General features: G+C 39.2%; 1 protein-coding gene across 6 annotated transcripts in view; it reads right to left on the minus strand.

Annotated features, from left to right (window-relative positions):
- Positions 1 to 4,603: 4,603 nt before the first annotated feature.
- Positions 4,604 to 20,969, minus strand: part of FAS (Fas cell surface death receptor) — a 29,218-nt gene continuing 12,852 nt past the window's right edge. For 2 of the 6 annotated variants that reach the window (XM_057736444.1, XM_057736447.1), the window contains 8 exons: positions 18,673 to 18,835; positions 12,853 to 12,990; positions 11,671 to 11,779; positions 9,832 to 9,890; positions 9,605 to 9,676; positions 8,451 to 8,512; positions 7,067 to 7,091; positions 4,604 to 6,334 (listed from right to left, as the gene is read on the minus strand). In XM_057736444.1, the coding sequence (XP_057592427.1) occupies positions 6,003 to 6,334; positions 7,067 to 7,091; positions 8,451 to 8,512; positions 9,605 to 9,676; positions 9,832 to 9,890; positions 11,671 to 11,779; positions 12,853 to 12,990; positions 18,673 to 18,835 (960 nt within the window). In that variant the 3' untranslated portion in view covers positions 4,604 to 6,002. The other 4 variants (XR_009053919.1, XM_057736446.1, XM_057736448.1 and 1 more) reach the window with 4 other exon arrangements.

The following is a 20,969-nucleotide window of genomic DNA, read 5'->3' on the forward strand; positions in this document are numbered from 1 at the left end:
CAATAGTTGTGGCACACGGGGCTTAGTTGCTCTGCTGCATGTGGGATCCCTGGAGCAGGGAATCAAACCCACGTCCCCTGCATTAACAGGCGGATTGTTAACCACTGAACCACCTAGGAAGCCCCAAATGAGGGACTTTTAAGCAAAACCTGAAAAAGTTTCCTGACATTCACTGGGTTTCAGAGTAAACTCGTCTCTTCTACTTTAAAAATGTAAGTTAATTACTCCCACCACCCCAATATTAAGCTACCAACAGTTTAACAAAATTCCTGAGTACTGAACAATTGCCTCTTGTGAGCTGGTACAAGCAGGCTTCGCAGTACCGTTGAGCTCTGCTTTTGGACTGCCTGAGCTAAAAGGTACTACATTTTTCTATTGAGTTGGGTACGCAAAACATTCTAGCACTCCCACCAAGAACCCCCTTCACCCTCTTAACAAGAGTCCTCCTCCCAACTACATCTGTGGAAATTCAGGGGAACCTGATCCCATCCCAGGCTCAGAGAATGAGGCATGTGGATTTAGCCAACCAGCACATCTTACCCCCCCTACATAACTGTTGCCTTTCTGGATGTTGTGATACACGGGTAGGTCAGGCAGCCTGTCACTATCAGTCTGACAAGTAGATCCATATGAAGAGGGTAAATCCAAGGGAATCACAAGGAATCATGACTGGAGGCTTGGATTTTTTATTACTATCTTCCAAGGTATAGAGTCAGGCACCATGTATATACTTCATATACATTTTATTTAATCCTCATAGAAACTCCAAAATTTTGAAACAATTTTTCCATTTTATAGATGGGGAAACTAAGGCTCAAAGAGATTAAAATATGTGTTTATACCCTTATGGAGAAAATAAATATTTAATCCCAGATCTGTAGGACTAGAGATTCACCACTATAGTAAAACTCAGGTCCACTTGGGAAATGCTACAGTTTCTGTTCTGCTCTCTTGATTTCTATCAAAGGGCTCTATGTAACTGAAAACAACTTGAGTGTTACTTGAAAATGTAAAACAAAACAAAACGTTGGGGAATTCCCTGGTGCATCCAGTGGTTAGCACCCGGATTTGATCCCTGGTCAGGGAACTAAGATCCCACAAGCCACATGGCACAGCAACCCTCCCTCCCGCTCAAAAAAATCCCAAACCAAAAAAAAAAAAAAAACCCAAAACAAAAAAAACCCAACCAACCAAACAAAAACAAAACATTGTTTCTGATCATCTAAGGACAAAATTGGGGCTTTGTGAGTGCACTTCTTGAGGACCACCCTCTCCCAATCTGAACAAATAGCAATGATACACAACACATTTTTAAAAGGAAAACTAAAAGGCACAGCCAGGCTAAAGAATAAGAAATCCTTCCTTGCTGGAAGAATTGAAAACAACTGCAAGATCATTAATGACCTGGACACGAGCCAAAGTCTTGTGAGATCAATGCCTGGAAGGAAAGCAGAGTTGCAGAGTTTGCTCTTGGGTTTAGCCAAGAATAAATGTGTCCACCTGAGGCAGAGGACAAGAGCCAGGCTCTCTTGTTAAAATCAGGGAGTGAGGCAGAACTTTCTGACTGGTGAAAGACAGCTAAACAGAACTTCTACCAAATACTGCCTGGGACTATGGCTTCTATGCTGCTGTGGGGCTTGGGAGCTGGGAAGACCTAGGCACAACCTCATGACATGGGACTAAGCGAAGCTGCCCCCAGATGCATGACTGAATAAGTGATAGCCCCAGTGTCACCAAGGGCTGTGAGCTGCAAAACACATCTATAAATCCAGGCTCAGCGCTGGGGACTCTAGAAGCCCTGGTAAAAGAAGCCACAAAACTACTAGACAGAGGTGAGTGCAGGGAAGTAGGGGCCAAAAAAATCTGTTATTCAAGATGAACCTACAGAGCTCAAAAATACAAGAAGAAAATCACACCAGAAAAACCACACTACGCAATCAGCATGAAATCACTGCAGTTCAAGTTAACAAAACACTTCTAAAAAAGACTTTAAAATAACAATGAGATCCTCAAAGAGAGAGATGGTGGAATAAAATCTATTGAACTTTAATAAATTGCCAATGAAAAACAAGCAGAAAGGAAACAAGTAGAAATGTAAATGTGAAAGAAGCACTTAGAAATGTTAAGAATGAAAAATGTAGACAACAAAATATATACACTTCAGTGGGTAGAATACTCCAGCCTGCTCAGTAAGAAAGAAAATAGTTAATTTGAAGAGAATGAAGGGGAAATCCCCCAAATGCCATATATAGAGACAATTACATTAAAAAATAAAAAAGCAAAACTAAGAGACCTGAAGAATAACTTTAAGAAGCTTCACCAGATAATACTAAAAGTTTCAAAAGAAACTCTTCTGAAAGAGAAAATAGCTGAGAATTTTCCAGACACCACAAAAGCTATAGCTGTATCTTTCTGATTAAAAATTTACTCTTATTAAATGTTAAGTAAAAATAAATCTACATCGAAGCTCATTGTAGTGAAACAGCAGAATACCAAGCAACAGGTAGGGAAAACTTTGATGATTCAATAGCTAAAAAATTTCTGATCGAATCAGAGTTGGGAGAACTCCACGTGCAAGCGAATGAGGAAGACCAAGATGTTTGAGTAAGCAAAGTCTCACCATACGATCTATGACCTCTTGCTACAAATAACCTTTTTACTGCAGCTGATGGCTGACACTCTTACCCAGGATGTCCCCCACAAAGAGGACCAGACCAGCTTCACCACAATAAAGGTGATCTTGAACCAAGGGCCACCCCAAGCTCTGGAACACGGCTATGATCATTGGGAACAGTCACACTCAAGTGAAACTAATGAGGGAAAGAGCCGTATCACCAAGTCCAAAGACCTCCTCAACTTCCCTTATCCTCCCAAAGGAACCTCCCAAAGGTACAGGATGTTCTGTAACTCAACTTCACCTCGCAGAGTACAAGGTGACGATACTCTGGATTCTGTTCTAGACCACCGCAATAAAGCAAATATCACAATAAAGCGATTCACAGAAGTTTTTTGGTCCCCCAGTGCATATAAAAGTTATGTTGATACTATACTGCAGTCTATTTAGTGTTCAATAGCATTATGTCTAAAAAAAAGTACATAACTTACTTTAAAAATGCTTCATTGCTAAAAATGCTAACCATCATTTGAACCTTCAGCAAGTCATAATTTTTTGCAACAGTAACATCAAAGATCACTGATCACAGATCACCATAATAAATATAATCATAATGATAAAGTCTGAAATATTGCAAGAGTTACCAAAATGTGCATGAAGTGAGCAGATGCTGTTGGAAAAAAATGGCGCTGATAGACCTGCTTGATGCAGGGTTGCCACAAAACCTGTTTGTAAAAAACACAATATCTGTGAAACGCAATAGAGTGAAGCACAATAAAACGAGGCATGCCTGTAGGACTTCTGCTTCTGGCCATGAAGATTGACAGTATAAGATTTGCCCCCCTGCTGTCTAGAACTAGAAAAACAGATAACAGAGAGTACAGACTATCCCTTAGAGAAAAGAAACTAATGAGGTGAGCCCTGTGAACACTCAGCCTTTCTGCCCACAAGCCTTTTCCCAATCCTAGTACAGGAGGAACTCAGCAGAGAACAGTCATCTTTCAAGTTGAAGGGCAGAAGGTAGAGTTTAGGAGGCTGAGGTTGCCAGACTTTTCGGAACAGAGTACTAAAAAGAAGGAAGCTACACAGAAAAAGAGTTTCAGAAACCTGTACAGAGATTCTCTGGAGTCTTTGGCTGATACTCTGTGCATATGCAGAGAGAAGACTCCAAGAGCCAGCAAAGAACACCTATGGGTGCTGTAAGCAGAACAATTCCCAAAGCTGACATAGGGGTGGGAGATGTTGATACTCCAACCAATCAGACTGACGAGATCCCACCGAAAAGACGCAGAAAGTTCTGGACTTTAGTAGTGGGGCTAAGCCAGCCATAGAGTTAAAGTTGCCAGACCCGCCCTAACAAAGATAAAGACCTGAACTATCGATGCAGTAGCCACTAGCCACCAGATGCTGAACCTCTGAAATGTAGCCAGTCCAAACTGAGATGTGCTTATAAATAAAATACAAACCAGATTTTGAGGTCTTTACTATGAAAAAATGTAAATTATCTCATTAATAGTTTTCATACTGCTTACATGTTGAAATGATAATATTTGGGAAATAATGGCTTAAATAAAATATATTATTAAAATTAAATTTTAAAAAAGAGGGATAGTCCAGCGGTCACTACATAGCCAGAAATGGAAAGTATGCAGGAAGGATTATTTCAAAATCCCCATTCAGCTTTCTTACCAATAAAACCAACCCTTTGACATACTTACTTTCTTAACCACACTTCCAGTGCCTGATATATAATCCTGTTATAGTAAATCCTCACACAATAAATAATTACGTGTTGTTTAGGAGGGGTATTCTTGAGACAAGCCTATGGAGGAAACTATTTAACTACTAAAGTGCATTAAAAAGGAAATACCTCCTCAGAGACCAAAGGAAGGATGAAAGATTTGTAAACAGGTTACTTTCAGCAATAGATATAAAAAAGGGACACAAAAGCAAAAAGCAAGGCCCCACAAAAAAAGAGAGAACCAGAAATATCAAAACCATGATTTTAATTAAATATTTCTACCTATATTTTCTATTTCCAAACATAAGGGAAAAACACCTTCCACCAATGGAAGCTCTTTAGGGGACTCTGAGCATCTGTTTTAGCTTATAACTGTCTTTAGTTTACAACCATATAACTATAAATAGTATTTATTAACATTCACAGTTAATACAAATTTTCCAAAGTGTTTAAATGTAAAAGTACGGAAGCAGTAGTGGGAAGACGGGCTTGTCTGTCTAAGAAGCTACAGGAAATAACAAGAGCAATTGTTATGACTTCATAACACATTGCTACGATTTCAAACATGTTATGATTTCAAACCTGCTATGATTTCACTTTCGCTATGTATAAGCTGCCTTGGCATCAAGACAGAACACATGTTCAGAGTCACTGAACATTTTTTGGGGACAGAGCAAAATAAGAATCTACCTTATCACCTTTGGTGGTAGACATGGGTTCACGATATGCCACAAAGCTACCTTCCATAAGAGCAGTTAGACTCTCCAGACCAAGTTAGATGTCCCGGCTTTTCATGAATCAGGAAGTGTTTCCTTTTCGTGAATCATGAAGTGTTTCTTAGGCAGTCCTTCCAAGTCTGGGGGTGCACAGGCCACCAAGACGCACATCAAGGAGAAAATGGAGAGGTGCCAATGATCTAGTAATTCTTTCCTGATCAAAATGTTTTGACACCTGAGAATGAAGTGAATTATTTTGATCCAAAGTGACAAATATAAAATATTCAAGCATTATACTTAAGTCTGCGTTTTCTACGTGAATTCAAAGTTGAAATATTTCACCACGAAACGCCAATAATCCGTGCAAAGTTCTTTGAGGTAGAACCTTATTAAATTCTACATTCAGATGTATATGCAAGCTTTCCCTGAATATGCTCCTCTCAAAGTTGTAAACAAAGTTCACAAATACAGTAACATCTCTAGAATTGTCAATGGAGCTGGGGAGGTAATTGATTGTGACATATCAACAAAAGATCACATTTAATGATTGATGGAATGGGGTCAACCTGTGGATGGGCATTTGTATTCACATACATTAATTACCTTCATACTTGCGGAATCATATATTTGATACTTGATCTCAATTTATTGTCCTTTGCATACACTCTTTTCTGTGCACTTAACGTGCCACTGTATTTACTCTTAACCATGTCCATCTTCCCAACTAGATTTTAAACATCCTTGGAGGCAGAATCATGAGATGCTCAAAGCCTGCAAATATATTAGCTCTACAAATCTAATAAATGAAAAAAGAAAACACATCCCGTAAAGAAAAGCCAAGCAATATCTACAGCCTGCAGCTACCCAGAACTTATTTGAACATTAATCTTTCTTTAGTATATTCTCAGAACTGAGTTAGTTGTTTTTCACTTTAAACCAAGCTTTCATTTTCATTGTGCAAGTTTGCATTCTCACGTTCATTAGTAATGTCTTTCTGGACTATATCCTGAATTCTCTCTGCAAGAGCATGAAGCTTGGCTCTTCTGAGACTTTTAATCAAAGTGCCGTATGCGTCTTTCTTCCCATGACTTTGATACCAATTGCGGAGCAGCTGGACCTTCTGTTCAGCCGTATCTTGGGGGTTGTCATGCTTGATCTCATCTATCTTGGTTTCCTCCATACCATTCTTCCGAACAAATTCTTTAACTTCAGTGATTTTCATTTGTTCAGCAATACTAATGATATGTTTACCCAAGTCAATGTCTGAAAAATAGAGAATAGTCTCTGAAAATGTGTTTTTCTACACAAAATTCCCACTTCTGAAAACCATGTTTACTTCTCTTCTTACAGCACTTAAGAATATGGGTAAGTCCTAGAGATCTAAAGAGGCAATTGGGAAAAAACAAAAACAACCTTGAGTTCCAATCCCAACTCCTCCCGAGTCCCCAGTAATTTTCTCTATGACCTAGGCAAGACACATAACATCTCTGTGTCTTCTTTTCTCATCTACAAAGTAAGAGGGCTGGAAAAGATCACCTCTAATATCCCTATGGATTTGATGATCAGTGACTCACAAATCGAAAAGGCAGGCCAAGAGTTTATGACCATCTTAGACTCACAGATCAAAAAACATAACAGAATAGAATCATGTTACGGACCTAGGATACACCAATAATAACTGAGTCTGCAATTCAGATTAGCCTCTGAGTCAATACAGGAAGGAGTCCTATACTACACCTAATTGCTTGTGAAAAAAAATTAAGCCTTCAGAATATAGCATCTATGTTACCTGATTTATTTTTAACCATGAGTATTAGTTATACATTTCAACAAACTGCTTAATAAACTCTTGTTGGTGAGCAGGAAGAACTGTAGTCTCAAGGAATAGCAAGACCCATAACATATCACTGAAATTCACAACATTATTTAACTCTAAAATTAGCCTGTTACTCCTAAGGAAGCCATCTCTATGAAATAAAACGATAAAAGCCTTACCTGAGAAATTCACTGTCATAATTTCCTGGGGAGAAAAAAAAAATGGAGGGAAGGAGAGAGATAAATAAAAACATATTTAAAATACTCTAAATGTTATAAAATAATACAAATGTATAAATTTAGACTAGGGACTTTCCTGGTGGTGCAGTGGTTAAAAACCTGCCTCCCAATGTAGGGAACATGGGTTCGATCCCTGATCCAGGAAGATCCCACATGCCACAGAGCAACTAAACCCATGTGCCACAACTACTGAAGCCCAAGCACCTAGAGCCCGTGCTCTGCAACAAGAGAAGCCACTGCAGTGAGAAGCCCGTGCACGATGAAGAGTAGCCCCCGCTCGCCGCAACTAGAGAAAGCCCACGCACAGCAACAAAGACCCAATGCAGCCAAAAATAAATAAATAAATAAATAAATAAATAAATAAATAAATAATCTTAAACGAATGAATGAATGAATAAATAAATTTACACTAAGTGACCAAGGAGGATTCTTTCACTATTTAAATTTTTATTCTGAAAGGTTCCAGCCTAACCAGAAACTAAGGAATATTGGCTTATTTTTTACAGAGGCAAGGAACCTAAGGAATTTGTGGAGTGTGCTGAGACTTTTCTTTATATAGACTCATGAAAATAAACATAATAAACATAATCATTCTAAAATTTTCTTTACTATAGCTATTTGAATTTTTGACAGGAGAACATAGTTTAAGTTGCAATGATTTTGTACCATATTGATTTAAAGAACCCTAAGTCCCACTGGCCCCAAATGAGAAAATAGTTATTCATCAAGTGAACTGGTCACTCTCCCCAGTGTAGCTTTTGCTATGTGTGTGTGTTTTGGGTTTTTTTCGGCCACTTCATGCGCAGCTTGCATGAACCCAGGCCACGGCAGTGAAAGTCACTAGGCCACCAGGGAACGCCCTCTTTTGCTATTTGAAATGTTTGATTCCATGTTGTAAAAAGATATGGTGACAGATAAGGTAACGAGTGTCTGGAGAGAGCTGAGTTGTGCCTTTATAATGGCTTTAAGAGTTATCTCTGTGCCTGGGCTTGGATACTGAATCCCTACTCTGGTAAAGGATGTCTCTCTGCATTTCTCTTCAGGGATAATACCAACATGGAACACGGAAGATTGGCCATACCCTTTTCTCAACTCCCTTCGTGTAAGTGAGAATTTATTAATAAGAATTTATTAATTCTTATGTTATTTGCATAGACACTTCTTATAAACTGGGCACCATATCTTAATTCATTTTTGATGCCCCTCTAACCTATGCACACACAAGCACCATAAATGTTAGCTTTTAAAAAAGTAACAAGTAAAAAGCTGAATGACTGCTTTCTCTATTTTTTTTAAGAAAGCTCATGCACATTTCAACACTTACAGTATCTGAGGCTGTAGATTTCTGGTGACCCATCTTTTTACTCCTGTGCCGTCTTTTCACCTCTGAAAGATCCAAGAAATTTCTATCAGACTCAGGTCTCAGTCTTGTAGGAAGCATGTAAGAACATACTCTCATACTAAGAGAAGTGTGAGAAGAAAGGAGAAATTCATTCATTGAAATTTAAAGCAACCAAGCACCATGAGAGGCAGATTTGCCCTGATTTTGATAGTTCCATCGCACCGGGTCAAGTGGTCCAGAGACATGCCACATCTCAGTGGAGCCATCCCGCTTACCACGCACTGGCCTCGTCTGGAGCTAGCTTTTGACTTACTGTGTGGCCATCACGACTCCCTCTCCACCCGCTTGCAGCTGGGTAGCATGGCTACAGCAGGGCACAGAAGCCATAGGCTACGGAAAGTCGACATCAGTTTGCCATGAAGTGGCATGTAAAGCACTAAGTGTTTAAACACTGAGTTTATATTTTTAGCTAAACGACCTCTAAAGGCAAGGCAATCTCTTTATCGTCAGCTGACCTGGAGAAAGAGATTTGTTCCAATAGAAAAAGAAAAACTGGATGTTTCAGAGTTATTGAAAGTTGGCACCACCATGTGTTGCATGAATGATCTAAAGGGATTCTTCTAGAGTATAAGTATATCCAATTTTGGTTTACCTGCTGACTTTACTAAGTAACCCTTGCATAAAAGGTATCGCCACAGTATTTTAAGTTATGATGGAGAAATCATCAAAAAGCATGGAGTCTAGACAAGGGAGCGGAGGCACAGAGAGGAAAGAATTTATCAATGCCTTCACTCCCTGGGTCCTCTCTCTGCATGGGAGGATAGTGCAGACTGAAGGGCTGCTTCCAATTCTTGGCCAACGCGGCTGCTGCCTAAACGAAAATACCCTTCTTCATGAGGAGGATGAGAACACCCAGTCAGTGCCCCCGCGTGCGTGCTCAAAAACAGTCACTGCGCGATAACATCCCCTGTTCTTACCAGCTCTCAGGGGTACATTTAGAAGCAGAAATTTAACACCATACCAGAGCTGCCAACCTGGCAAGAGCTTTCTTATAGGTAGGAGACAGAAGGGAATTCTTGTGAACAACTACTTCCCAAGTTACCTCAATCTGCAGTTTGAATAAAGTAAGAACTTACCCCTGTATATTACTGCAGATACTGGAATGAGGATCAGGAGGGCCCATAAACTGTGTAAGTTGGATCTGGATCCTGTAGATTGGAATACCGGTCATGGTACATGAAAGTAGGCCATTTTTAAGATTAAAACTAAGTACTCTCAAGGGATCAAAAGGGATTCGCTTTTCTTCACATTTTACAGTGGGGTTGGGAGAAAGAAGAATATAAGCATAAAAAGAAATAATAACCTTCTCTGCACTTGGTGTTGCTGGTTGGTGTGCATTTCTCAATGATTCCATGTTCACACCTGGAAAAAAATGCAGAGGGAATTCAAAAAGCCTGGTGGCCTGACTCTGTGATCATCTTCAATGACACACTATAAATCCAGGGCCATTTTATTTGCGTTTGTATCTCTGGCAAACATATTCCCTCAAATATTTCTAGATTAGCATCTACACTGGTGCCAATTCATAACATAATTTGGATGTTTAGATGAAAAATATCCGAAAGAATGACTATGGCTTAAAATACCTTGAGGTAAAAGAAGGTAGTAAAATATCAACATATAAGAAAAAGGGTGAAATAGACACAAAAATAAACTTTAATTTGGTAATAAACAGTGCTCTTAAAATCATCCATTGCCGAAAGCAATTTCCAAACAGTCCCATAGGACAATAAAATGGCCAGACAATAGCCACTGTCTAGGCTGCTGCTCAGTGAGTCTACCTAGATGGTCCTTAAAGGTTTCCCCTTTTAGCACCAAGTGGTGATTACGACATTCAAGAGGTTCCTGTGGGATTTTCTTCAGACAGCCAAACACTGACAAATTGTCTGAATTATGACCGGGCTCTGCCCATTACTTAATTAGGTGAGGCTGGGCAAGAGACTTAACCACCACGAGCCTGTTTTCTCATCAATAACAAGGAGATAATATTACTTGCCTCAAACGGTTATTGTGAAAAGAAAACTAAATCGCAATTATGAAGTATTTAAAATTATTATTATCATTATTTTACTACATTAGTTCACCCCCCTCCCCCTGCCACATCCTTATTTATACTGTCACCATGACTGTACACTCAGACAGCTGGGGCTAGAAAGGAGTGTTTAGGTTAACTGCACATAATTTAACATTTTCTAGTAAATAAGAGACATAAGGCATCATGTCCCTGTTTGTCAAGTCTACTAAGTGAACTCCTAAAAATTTCCCAAGGTAAATTACAAGTTTAAGGAAAGGCACATGAATATAATCCTAAACATTTATATTTATACAAAACAACATCTTACAAAGTGAAAGCTGTTTTCACAACACATATTACCTAGTGTGATCTTCACAGAAATTAGGTTAAGACAAATCTTATTTGCATCCTTTGAATGAGGAAACCAAAGCTCCGAGAGGTTAAGTGATTTGCTCAAAATCACCCAATTAATCAGAAGACACGAGAAATTTAAAATCAGGTGTTCTATCTTTGGGTCAAAACCAAGCTCTTTAGCATGAAAGACAGGTCCTTCATCATCTGACCATGGCTCCTTCTCAGTCTTTCCTACACTCCAGCCAAGTCCTCTGTTCTCCAGAGCTTCCTGTTATCTCTTTGCAGCTGCTGTTCCCCTGCCTGAAATGTCCTTTCCATACATGTACATCTGGTAAGGCTCTTTCCTTCTTTCTTTCAAGACTTAAGCCATGTGTCATATCTTTACCCACCTCCACAGGTAGAGTTGAAAGGTCTTCCTATATAACTCAGTGCCCTGAGTACAAGTCTCTTCTTGCCATGTGGTGTGAAGAGAATAATCATTGCTTTTCTTGACACTCTCTGCCTCTAGCCTTAGACCTTCAAAGCCAGGCACGTTTCTGCTCATATCGTTGGCTTGAGCAGCCAGCACAGTATAAAGCACATAGGAGGTGTTCAATAAATGTTTAGATACAGGATGTTTGGTGAAGAAATGGTTACCTAGTTTCTTGGAGGCAAAGCAAGACCAGAATCCAAATTCTTTACTCTCAATCAATGTTGCTTCCCTTTCTCTCTCAAGAAAATCATTCTCTCTCAAGACACACCTAGTGTTTTAACCAGAGAAAGACTAAAACTTACGTGGTGCAAGGGTTACAGTGTTCGCACAGGGAAACGTTACAAAAAAAGTTTGGTTTACATCTGCACTTGGTATTCTGTTTCCTGGTACAGGTTTTTTCCACTTCCAGGCCTAGAAAACCAATTTTGCAGACTATTAATTACAGCAGCTAGTTATAAATAGACAATGAAAAGGATGAGTAGGAGCTGCATGGATTTTTGACATCCAGCGCCTATATTAACAGTCACACCATCACAACTTTAGTGACACAACTAGTGTTTAAATGCCAAATAGGCAACCCCAGGTTGAAAGAGTTGAAATCATTTAGCAGAGTTTCAAGTAGACAGACAATCCAGCAACCTGAACAGCCCCACCTGTACTTAAGTGGCTCTCCTGTTCTCGTCGAGAGCCTGGCTACTCAGAGTATGGCTTACAGACCAGCAACAACAGCATCACTCGGGAGCCTGGTAGAAATGCGGAATGTCCAGCCCTGCCCCAGGCCTACTCAATCAGATCAATGTCAGAATTCTCACTTAGAGATTCTGATTTAATTGCTCTGAGAGGGGACCTAAATGTTGGCATTTTTCATAGCTTCCCATTTGATTCTAATGTACAGCCAGAATTGACAAACACTGCTTTAGAGCCTGAATAGGGATAAGAAAAGCTTTAAGTCCAGAGAGTTCTCGATGTCTAATAAAACTGGGAGTGCTTCCGTTTTATTTTAATCTGAACCCTCAGGATAGATTGGGATATCCATGAAAATTCAGGTTACCAACTGGAATTATCAGGACAAACCAGATCCCCAAACAAGGGGGAGCAGCCCCTCCACCTCTTGGGTTTCTCTGTCCTTGTGGTTGCAGGAGTCTGAGCTCTTTCTGGCTAAGAACAGAAGCTATTATACACGCATAAGTCAAGGCAGGAAAAAAAAAAGTCCCTGCAATTTTGATTGGAAATGATGGACCCTGTTCACCATGTTCACATTTAGTTATTTTCCTACATCTGGGAGAACTGCCTAGACTTGACTCATAAATGTCTAGAACAGTTTCACTCACTACCTGGTCCTGCTTCACCCCAGCCAGGCCCATCCTGTCCTCCTGTATGCTGACATAGTGCCAGAGTAGGTCCCAATTTCAGACTGTATAATATACATGGTGCCACACGCAGACCATGATTGGTCCCCTTCGATTGTTTTTTAAGACACGTACCATGTTCTCCATCACAAACTCCACATCTTCTGCATTTATAAGAATGATGGTTCGTGTCTGTGTACTCCTCCCCCTCCGAGCAGAGCTCACATTTTGGTGCGCCCCCATTGATGTCACAATCTTCTTTTTTCCGTTCACCTGCCCAAGAAAAAAAAAATGGAGCAAGTGTTTAAATGCAAGGCGGTCATGCAATAGTAAGGGGAGTCTGCAGGGATAATAATAAAACACGGCTACAACAGGAGCGGGGGCGCTAAGCCAATGAAATATAAATGCAGTAGGGGAGAAGGCTGTTGTAAACATTGTGTCAAGAGACAGAATTTCTCCCAAGACAAAAGCTAAAAGAGTAAGTGAGGAATACAAATAGGATGATTAACATCAGGAGCTTACAAAAAAGAGGTTAGAATGACCAAAGCCCTGGAAGAGATGCCTTTACAAACTCTGGGGGGAGGAGGGAAGGAGGTTGCTAGGTATATATTCATAGTAGAGATGACTGCCACTGGCCACTGAGATTACCTAATTAATTCTCCTTGCTCTGACTTCTCATTTTACTTTCCAAAGTCCACAAATCCTGACAAGGATAGTGTTGTTTAAGGAAGAGAACATTTGAAGTTCTGAAGACTTTGGTCAAATTTTTAATAGCAATAACATCTTTAACAAAGTGCTTAATCTCTCTAAGCCTAATTTCTTCATGCAGATGATGGAGATAATCATACTTCGCTCGCTTGGCTAACAGCACTGCACAGGACCTGCCTACTAAGGGCCCACAGTTCCCTTTCCACTTCCCTTTCTCTCTATTCCTTTGCCATTGAGGGACAGAATACTTTATGACGTGCAGGCATGAACGCGTTTACAACAAAATTTAATACTAGGTTTGCTATCTTGATATGCAAAGTTTTAAATCGTATTCACATTTGCTTTCATTTACTTTAACAATAAAATGAGTCATTGGATTGCTATTAGTAAACATTATAAAACAATGCCTTCTGGAAAATTCATTTATTTATTTAAGAACTGTTTATTAAATACCTATCATGTGCCACGCACTTTCTAGGAGCGGGAGATACTGCAGGAAATAAGACAAAGCCTTGGTCTCCAAAGTCTTCACATTCTCAAGGTAGAAGCAGGCATAAATAAATATAAGATGGCAAGTGGTGATCAGTGCTGTGGGGAGGGCTAGTTTAAGGCAAAGGAACAGAGAATGAAGACGAAAGAGACAGAAAATATAAAGGGAAATCTAAGAGAAAAGCCTGACTAGTGACCGTAATTATTATCTTATAACTAACTGAAAAGAATAGGCAAAATCTAATTTGCCCCTCTCGCGTGTACAGCAAAAATTATTTATGCTGTCTTTCCCCAGGTACGTGACTTTCTTAATAACCTCATAGCAATCTTTTTTTTTTTTGCCTTTTAAAAGAAAATTTACTGTAACATTTCAGACAATTACTTTACATGACTGTTCAGAAAACATTCTCATTTCAGATCCCACGATAGCAACAAAAAAAGATTAGTAGATTAGTATCCGGAGAAGGTGACAGAAACACTAGAGATCTATATAAAATTTGAAAAGAAAATCCCTCGGTGACAGTAGCTCCTTGCCGTTCATGAGGAACATGTTAAAAAACCATCGGAAATACTCAGTTTCACTTATTCCAGTACAGCATATAGTTTCCAGCCAGAAGAATGCAGGTAAAATGCATGCGAACCCACACAGCCATCAGACCCATAAGCATTCTTGCAATAGTAACAATAAATGATAATATTAACACTTATTGAGCCAAGCACTCTGCTAAACACTGTTAACATATTTCTATTTAATGTTCACAGTAATCATAAAAGGTCAGAACTATTATTATTTCCATTTTACAGTTAAAGAACGAGACTCAAAGAAATCAAGTAATTTGCCCAAGGACATGAAGCTTGCAAATAGCTAGGAGGACAAACCATCCCCGTTTGCCCAGGATGTGGGACTTTTAGCACTAAAATTGGGGAAGTCGCAGGCAAACCAGAATATGTTGGTCATCCTGGAAGTGTCAGATGGAGGCTTTGAAAGCAGTGTCTGGTGCCAGAACTTGAGCTATTAAACTCTATTCAATATCTGCTTGGTAAAGATTTCAGCTACCATGTTACAAACTAACATAAAACTTTTGAAGTGCTACCACATCTGGTAAAAGTGTAGGAGTTTACATTCCAAGACTGGAAACTCCCTGCGGTCAGGGGCTCTGTCCTATTTCTCTGCCTTCACCTCAGCAGCGGCTTGTCTGCTGCACTGGAGAATGTGTGCCCTGGAACAAGGTTCTTCACTTGCTTTGCTTTTTCCTTTTTAACACTGCCCCATGACTCTCTCTCTGAAGTCAAAGCTTCCCTGTTTGCCTTCCTGGGATTGCTCTACGGGGGAATTATTTACTTGGTACGCTTACTCTCGATGCCAAAAACCTAACTGCAAATGGTGATTAGTACGCAGTTCAACACATTACAATGTCTTTACGTTTTCCCTAATTTAGGACTTTGTAAAGGATTAGTCAATGTGGCAGAGATCCCTGATTGCCACCCAATATCCATTTTCCCTTCCCGCACAGGAATAGAATATTTACCAGGGGACATGACTGCCCTGAGTCAAGACTACATCTCCCAGCCTCCTTTGCATGGCCATGTGACTAAGTCCTGGCCAATGGGATGTTAGCAGAAATGTCCAATAATACTTTCCAGGACATTTCCTGAAGACAGCTGGTGTGCAGTTTAAGTCTAAAGTTTAATCTGCCCCATTTGCTTGTTTTGTTTTGTTGGCACACGGGCTTAGTTGCTCCGCGGCATGTGGGATCTTCCTGGAGCTGGGATCGAACCTGTGACCTCTGCATTGGCAGGCGGATTCTTAACCACTGCCCCACCTAGGAAGCCCTGCCCCATTTGCTTGAACAGCAAAAATAATGTACGCTGTCTTGCCTAGGAACATGACTTTCTTAATGATTTTTATAGCATTCTTTTTTTTATAAAACAAAATACTACATAAACAAATTATGAAATTTAAACACATACAGTATTTTAGTAAACAAAGGCAATGACAAGTCAATAGAAAACAATAAACAAATTGTGGAAACTCAGAACCGAATTTAAATACAGTGCACCAGGGTTCTATACCATTGCAGCAGTATGTTTAAGAAAACCAAGCCAAAGCGCAACTTTAATTACTTGCCAGTGGAATTATACCTCTTTTTTAAAGGAATTGGCCTCTTTAATGAATTACCTTGCAGAATGTGCCTAGCACAATGCCTATGGTGTGACAGGGATATAATATCACAAGTTCTTTCTTTCCTCCAATGTATACAACCTAAATTCACCAAAATATTTAAAAGGTAGTTGTTTTCTTGAAAATGATATTTTAAAATATACTGATATTTGTTTCTGAGTAGAACAGTACATATGCTTATTGTAGAAAATTTGGGAAATTTAGGAAAGTGTAAAAAGCACCTATATATCAATCACTCTGAGATACTGTTATCATTTTGGTGCATTTCTATGCATATAAATACACACATATATACATGTGAGTACATGTGTGTGTATACATTATATATATGTGTGTGTGTGTATCTATATATGCATGCAGTGTACCAAATGTATGCAGTGTACCACAGAATCCTTCTCACTGGAAATGGTGATGCGAAGATGGCTTTTTTCATAAAAATGTCAGTTCACATAGAGGATCATTGAAAAAAATACTGTAAATATTTCCATTTATAAAGTATAACTGCATAATTATTTGCCACTCTTGTGACATAGAAACAAGTTATCAGAATTCCAGACTTTCTCACTTAAATCACATTCAAAATGCATCACCTATGATTTCCTTTTCTTTCTCTCCCTTTCTTTCTATTCTTTTTCTTCCTTCCTTCCTCCCTCCCTCCTTCCCTTTCTTTCTTTTTTTCCTCTTCTTTCTTTTCTTTCCTCCTTTCTTTTTGATGGAAAGAAAACTTAAAGACACCAATAATCTGTATGAAAGCCTTTCATATTTTTGTGATTTTTTCATGTATTTTGCCTCCACCTAATTCACTGACAATTTTTTAGTAACTCGACTTTACTGAAATTCTCCATAGCATTCAAAATAATTTTCATAGAAATAATCTGTTTTTCTGTGTATTTATATATCAATTTATGTAATATTTAATTAAATTGCATATTAATATCACGACATCAATGAGCATAAGCAAATTTGGAAGCAATCTGAATATGGACAAGCTTAAAATTTTTTTAAAAAGGAGGGGAATAGAAGTGGAAAGAGTGTTTAGTATATATTGGACACCATCTAGGATGTTTTAGAGACGGAGCAGAGAGAATCAGTTAATCCAGCCAGCAGATCAGTTAGAAATCTCTTAAGGGAATTTATAAACATTGAGGCTTATATCAGAAATATACCAGAAAACATGGTTTTGATGGATACATAATATTCTAGTCTTGGAATATTCTGTAATGTACTTAAATCTCACATCATTGGGTATCATAGTGAAATGCCATGCATACAATATTTTCTTTTATTTTGACTTTTGTTAAGACATTTTTCTATAAATCTATTACTGTATCAGTGTATTATCAAATTTTTGACCCACATATCCTAATTTCCTCCTTAAAAGGTTTTAACAATTTACATTTCAAGAGTGTCGTATGAGAGTTCTTATCTCACAAGCAAACTCACCAGGACTGAGGTCACTTCTAAAATGAAAATAAAACAAAGCAAAACAAATAATAAATGCAAAGTCCTTAACAGTTTGATATTATCTTCATTTTAATTTGTACTTTAGGTTTTAAAAATATGAGTAAAGGTCTTAATTCATAGGACAAATGGAAGGTGTTTAGCAAGTCACAAAAAAGCCAGAAAGCCATTCTTTATTCTCTTTTGGAGAGGAGTAAAAGGCTTAAATATAAATGGGTTGGCTTATGAGAGATTTTCCATAAGGGTTATTAAAACCTGGCGAGAAGGCCAAGACAGACTGTTAGAATCTTCTTATAAACAGGGCCCATGCCTGTTGAGCAGTTTGAGTGCTGGAGGCCTGGAAAGCCAAACATGAAGTTTACTGCTGTGCTTTATGGTTCTATTCATGTATAGCAATATGCCTGTGTTTGCTTTCTTTTATCTTCCTGTTTTCCTTCACAATGCAGCTGGGAGATCCACATCTGTATAAAATAGTAGTCAACTCTACTCCATGTTGGAAAAAAAAAGTCTGCACAATTGCATTTTGCTTAGCTTGTAATTTGCTAGTGTTTGAAGGATTTCTGATCTGAAATTGGTTTCCATTTCAAAAATACTGAGTTTAAAAAATGCATGGTTTTTGTCTGTTGCTTTTCTAGCTTACCTAGTTATTCGGTTGCAAAATGCAAATGTATTTTGCAGGCATCGGTGCTAGGACAAACAGCTTTCTTAGAGACCTTCCGGTTGAAGGGATGTGCTGAGACATCTCTTAAGGGTAGAAGTCCCTTGTTTTCAGAGCTCCACAGTTATATGATATATTCTAACCAGTTCTGATATGGTAAGTTTTAATATCCACAAATTAGTCTTCTCTTGTTATTGAAAAATGGGGCTAAATAAATAAATCCTTTCATTTCTGAGGTACATGTAATTTATAAGTCATATTTACTTATGCTCACATGAAACCAGTGCGATAAATATAAAATAAGCTGGTCTTCAGAAAAGAATGTCATATTTTTTCTTCCCAGTTATGCCATAATGCAAGAGAACTAAACGCTGTGAAAACTTCCTTTATTATTACTAGATGCTACTCCTCACCCTGATTGTCATTCTGATTGCGAGAATTTTTGTGTACAACATACCAGGAGAACATGGCTGACAACAAAATTCATGCTCACGATGCATGCCTTCATCGCAGCTCTTTGTGTTAGTAATATTCTTTGTCAGTTTCAGCAACTCAGAGTCGCTATCAGCCATATGGACGTTACCACCTGCAGACAACGGTCCAGCAATAAAGGTAAATATCTGTAAAAGAAAAGCATGAAGAGCATTTTATTGACTTCTGAACTAAGCAACTTGGTAAAAAGGTGTAAATCGCCCCAAATGGCTGTATTTTAATCTGCGGTGGGTTCCAGCCTTCTGCTGACTCATTTCCAAAAAAAGGAGCAGATCAATTGCATGACAGTCCAGACCTCAGGTTCTCCAAACTCCCTGAGAAGCAGCATCACGGATGGTAGGAGCCACAGATCTGGGCTCAAAAGTCACAGCTCCCACTTACCAGCCCTATGACTGCAGGGAAAGTCACTTAAATTCTCCAAGTCTCTGCTTTGTCATCTATAAGGTGGAAATAATCTCTTCTTCATAGGTTTGTTGTGATAATTAAATAAAATAATGCACTTACAGTTTCTTAGTGCAATTACTGACACATAATAAATACGTGCCCGGTAAGCAGTATTTATTATTATTATTTCATCATCACCAAGTTCCAGTGAGGAACAATATAGCAGAATAGGAAAAAACATGAAGTTTCAAAGCGACTGTGGTTTGAATCCCAGCTCTGCTGCCAACGCTGACTTTAGGCCAACTGGATAGCCTCACTGACCCTCAATTTCCTGATCTGTAAGTGACAACAGTACTTTCTGTCTTGAAGAGTTATTGTAGGGATAAAAAGAATAATTTCTCCCAAACATAGTACTTAGCTTATAACATTGTTCTGTTTCTTCCTTTTTTATATACAACAACAGAACCTACAGTTTTGATGAAATCCTTCCTGGTTATCCAATTATACAATAAATCCAAGAGGATTTTCTTCACTTTCATTCAGGAAAAATGATCTTCTCTTAATAGAGAACCAATCCTTAATCTGTTATTGGTTTCTTTTTTTTCTGGAGGTAAAAACCCATAGGTCTAAGTGACATTGTGTCAAATTTATCTTAGTCAGTTAAAGGCTTGAGTTCCTTAGCAAAATCAGCCCCTAAAATATATGGAAACATTTGGGAGTCTGTTTGATTCCTTTCTCAGGTCTTCTAAACATTTATTGTTTTTCTCTCTAAACACAGATTCAAATAATCTTTCATCTTACGTGGAATATGTAACTTCATTGCCAAGGATCAAAAGTTTTAAACTACTAGTTCTGAGGGTTTTTTCCTCAAAGTCATTTTTCATAGTTTTCATGGCACACATTATTTTTTCTACTTTATAGCATCTTCTGTGTCAAGGAAACTAAATATTCTTTGTGTATAAATCACTGCCACAGGAGTCCCCATATCTTGCCTTTTAGCCCTTCCCCCTTGTTACCAAAGCCTGCATCCCTTCTAGGTCACAAGATACCATGGGACCTCCAAGGAAGGAGGGATGAAGGAGATATGGTTGCCATCTTTTCCTCCCAGGATGGCTGTATTTAAAAATGCATTTCTAGCTCGGGATTAAGATGGAGGAGTAGGAGGACGTGTGCTCACTCCCTCTTGCAAGAGCACCGGAATTACAATTAACTGCTGAACAATCATTGACAGAAAGACACTGGAACTCACCAAAAAAGACACCCCACATCCAGAGACAAAGGAGAAGCCTCAATGAGACGGTAGGAGGGGAGCAACTGCATTAAAATCAAATCCCATAAATGCTGAGTGGGGACTCACAAACTGGAGAAGAGTTATATTGCAGAAGTCCACCCACTAAAGTGAGGGTTCTGAGCCCCACGTCAGGCTTCCCAACCTGGGAGTCCAGCAATGGGAGGAGGAATCCCCGGAGAATCAGACTTTGAAAGCCAGCGGGATTTGATTGCAGGACCTCCACAGGACAGGGGGAAACAGAGACTTCACTCTTGGAGGGCACATAAAAAAATGTGCTCACCAGGACCCACGGGGAAGGAGCAGTGACCCCATAGGAGACTGACCCAGACCTACCTGCTGGTGTTGGAGGCTTGCCTGCAGAGGTGGGGGGCAGCTGTGGCTCACTGAGGAGACAGGGGCACTGGCAGCAGGGGTTCTGGGACGTGCTCACTGGTGTGAGCCCTCCCAGAGTCCGCCATGAGCCCCACCAAAGAGCCTGTAAGCACCAGTGCTAGGTAGTCTCAGGCCAAACAACCAACAAGGTGTGAACACAGCCCTATCCATTAGCAGACAAGCAGATTAAAGTTTAAGTGAGCTCCACCCACCAA

The sequence above is a fragment of the Hippopotamus amphibius genome, chromosome 5 (assembly GCF_030028045.1).
Source record: "Hippopotamus amphibius kiboko isolate mHipAmp2 chromosome 5, mHipAmp2.hap2, whole genome shotgun sequence".
Lineage (NCBI taxonomy): Eukaryota > Metazoa > Chordata > Mammalia > Artiodactyla > Hippopotamidae > Hippopotamus > Hippopotamus amphibius.